Genomic DNA, 3,012 nt, shown 5'->3' on the forward strand with positions numbered 1-3,012 from the left:
ACAATATAGTAACTGAAGGCAGTGTTACCATATAAATAAGCCATGTACAAATCACCACCATCCATCATGTTAGAGAGGAACCCTTAAAAAAAAAAAAAAAAAAAAGAGCGTGGAGTGACAGGAGAAGGGGGAACGGGTGCAGACTAGGAGAGGGCAGGGCTGGCCGGGATCTTGGCAATGAGGAATTGTTCCCTGGCAGGGTGGGCAGGCCCGGGCACAGGTGGAAGCACCCAAACTACAAAGCCCGGTTGGACATTGGAGCTTGGAGTCACCAGGGATGGTGGAAGGTGTCCCTGCCCGTAGGGGGCGGGGAGCGTAGAACCGGATGAGCTTTACGGCCCTTCCCAACATAAGCCACTTTGTTACTGTATTTTTCGTCCACTTAATGGGATCCATGAGCTCTACATTTAAACTGGTTCAGTGCTCCTCGTAAAAAAACGCAGTTCACCCTCAGCCCCCCCCTCCCGCCATTTCCCGCCGCCCCCTCAGCCGCCACAAAATGTCGGCGGGGCCGAGCGCGAGTCCCTTCCCCCCTCCCCAACGCGGAGCGCGCGCGGGGCTCGACCAATCGCAGGGTGCTGTTTGGCACCACGTGACCGCCAGGAACTACAACTCCCGTCATGCCCACAGCGCCCACTTCCTCCTTCCCGGTTCCGCTTCCGGTTCCCGTCGGCCGCGCCACCCCGAGGAAGGTCGCGCAGGGCGGACGAGTGGCTGCTGCCTCCTGTCCCTACCATGCTGTCCGCCGGTGTCCGCCGCTTCGCCACCTCCGCCATCCGCCGCAGCCATGTTGAGGAGGGACCCGGGAAGGTGGGCAGCAGCGTCCTGGCCCGCTGAAGGTCGCGGGGTGGGGGTTGGTGGCTGCCCTGCGCCTGGCTGTGGTGTGTGGGCTTTGGGGTGGCGCGGTGTTGCCGGTACCGGCACAGCAGCGCAGATCGTGTGGGGCCACAACGCCCTTCCCTGCGGCGGTACAGATGATGAGCATTGCGGTATGAGGGGTAACAATGATACTGTAAACGCTTTCTGATGTACCTGGCCGGTTTTCTCAAGCTTTCGGTGTGAAGGGTTAATTTTACATGCATAACTGATACGAGAAAATTCTTCACGGTGAAGATAATGAAATACCAGAACACTTGCGGGCTGTAGGTGTGTATGCTCAGAGCTTTTATAATTGACCGCATGACACCTGCAGCGAACCGGCCTCACCTTGGGCAGGACGGGAAGGAGAAGAGAGGACGAGGTGACCTCCACAGGTCACGCGCAGGCTGCAATCATGGAGTGCTTGGGTGGGGAAGGACCTTAAAGATCGTTCTGTTCCACCCCTTGCCATGGGCAGGGGCATCTCCCGCCATCCCAGGCTGCTCCCAGCCAGCCCCAAGGTCCAGCCTGGCCTGGGACCCTGCCAGGGATCCGGGGCAGCCCCAGCCGCAGTGGGACCGTGGGCCAAGGCCGTAGCACCCTCACAGGGAATCATTTCTTTACAGTACCCACCTGAAATATCTCCTCTTTGAGTTATAATCTGTTTTCTCTTGTCCTGCCAGTGTAATTCTCCGTGAAGAATCCATCTCCAAATTCCCAGTAGGTGCTTTTCAAGTACAGGAAAGTTATTTATTACCTTAAATATTTTATTTCTTGCCTTGAAATATATTGAAAATGCTTTGAAAGTGCCTAATTTTTTTTTTTTTTATTCTGAGATTCTTACCACTTCCGGATGGGTTAGAAAGGATTTAACGCTTGGTTTGCATTAAGGCTAAAATTCTCTTATTTTTCCCCTGCAGAACCTCCCATTCTCTGTGGACAACAAGTGGAAGCTGCTGGCCATGATGTGTGTCTTCTTTGGGAGTGGATTCGGCGCCCCTTTCTTCATAGTCAGACACCAGCTCCTGAAGAAATGAAGGGATCAGGCTGCAGCTGCGCCAGCTGGGTGAGTGCTTCTGCTGGATTTCCCAGCACGGTGGCGTTCAGGGAGCCTGTCCCGCTCAGGATCTCACAGTTCTGCAGTGCTGTGGCCAGCAGCTGGGACAGCGAGCGGGTGCAAGTTTGTGTGGCAGAGCTGAGGAGCTGTGGTGTGCCAGACAGAGCTCAGGGGAAAAACCACATCTCCTTGAGCCTCTATCAAAACAGTCTCACCACCTGCATCATTCGCAGGTTGTTGTGCAGTTAAGGTGAAGTCATTACCGGGGATTAATTGGTGCTTGCTGGTGGGTCCTAATAAAGAGAGCGTCAGGCTATGCAGCCATGCCACTTCAGTTTGTTTTAGGGTGATTCCATTCTGGAAATAACTGCTATTGTCTGTAATATGAGAAACTAAACATATTTCAGGAGTTTTAGTGACCCAGGTGGTTCTTGACAGGAAATGACAGTCCTTACTGGAAGCTCAGAATTTGAACAAATTGTGCAGTTCCTTTGCCAGATTGATGTTTATTCCACCTTCGACTGAGAAGAAAACCAAAATCAGCAGATTTGTGTTGAAGTTGGGCATTTAGAACTGGGGGTTTCATGCAAGCTGAGGCCTCTGATGCAAAACCAGACAGTGGATGAAACAAGGTCCTGAAATAAAGCAAGGTTCAAATTAAAATATGTTTATTATAAGGCTCTTAAGTTTCTTCAATTTCTTTTTCTTGCAGAGTTGAAGTCTTCTGCACAGCATCGTTCAATGGGGATATGGTAGCTGCAACCCCTGCTGGATGTCTCTAAATAAAATCTTACACCCCAAGGCCTTGGGCTGTGTGTTTTGTGAAACTCCTGAAGTGCTTTTGACAGCTGGTGTGTACTCAGAGCCCCTCCTAATTTAAACACTTAATTGTCGTCATGAATAAGAACACAGAGTGGGGAAAATCACATTTCAGAAGAGAGGGATTGGGCTGAACTTCTTTTACTGCTCAGAAAAATGACCTGGGACAGTTGATAGCAGTGGGTATCCTGTCACCATAATCCATGCTGCAGAAATTTTAACTTTCCTTTTCTGTGGCTTTTCTTCCAGGCTCAGCAGTTCTGAGGAGCTGCTCTTCC

At 51.5% G+C, this 3,012-nt stretch overlaps 1 protein-coding gene and 1 non-coding gene across 2 annotated transcripts; both read left to right on the forward strand.

The window, feature by feature from the left end:
• Positions 1-651: 651 nt before the first annotated feature.
• Positions 652-2,716, forward strand: LOC134431731 (cytochrome c oxidase subunit 7C, mitochondrial). Its single transcript, XM_063179871.1, has 3 exons — positions 652-810; positions 1,779-1,924; positions 2,628-2,716. Exons 1-2 carry the CDS (start codon positions 736-738, stop codon positions 1,893-1,895), a joined length of 192 nt encoding a protein of 63 aa, XP_063035941.1. The 5' UTR covers positions 652-735; the 3' UTR covers positions 1,896-1,924; positions 2,628-2,716.
• On the forward strand, positions 969-1,031 carry LOC134432643 (small nucleolar RNA Z39). Its single transcript, XR_010031384.1, has one exon. It is a non-coding gene; the product is annotated as a small nucleolar RNA Z39 (small nucleolar RNA).
• Positions 2,717-3,012: the final 296 nt, after the last annotated feature.

Source organism: Melospiza melodia, chromosome Z, assembly GCF_035770615.1.
Source record: "Melospiza melodia melodia isolate bMelMel2 chromosome Z, bMelMel2.pri, whole genome shotgun sequence".
Classification (NCBI taxonomy): Eukaryota; Metazoa; Chordata; class Aves; order Passeriformes; family Passerellidae; genus Melospiza; species Melospiza melodia.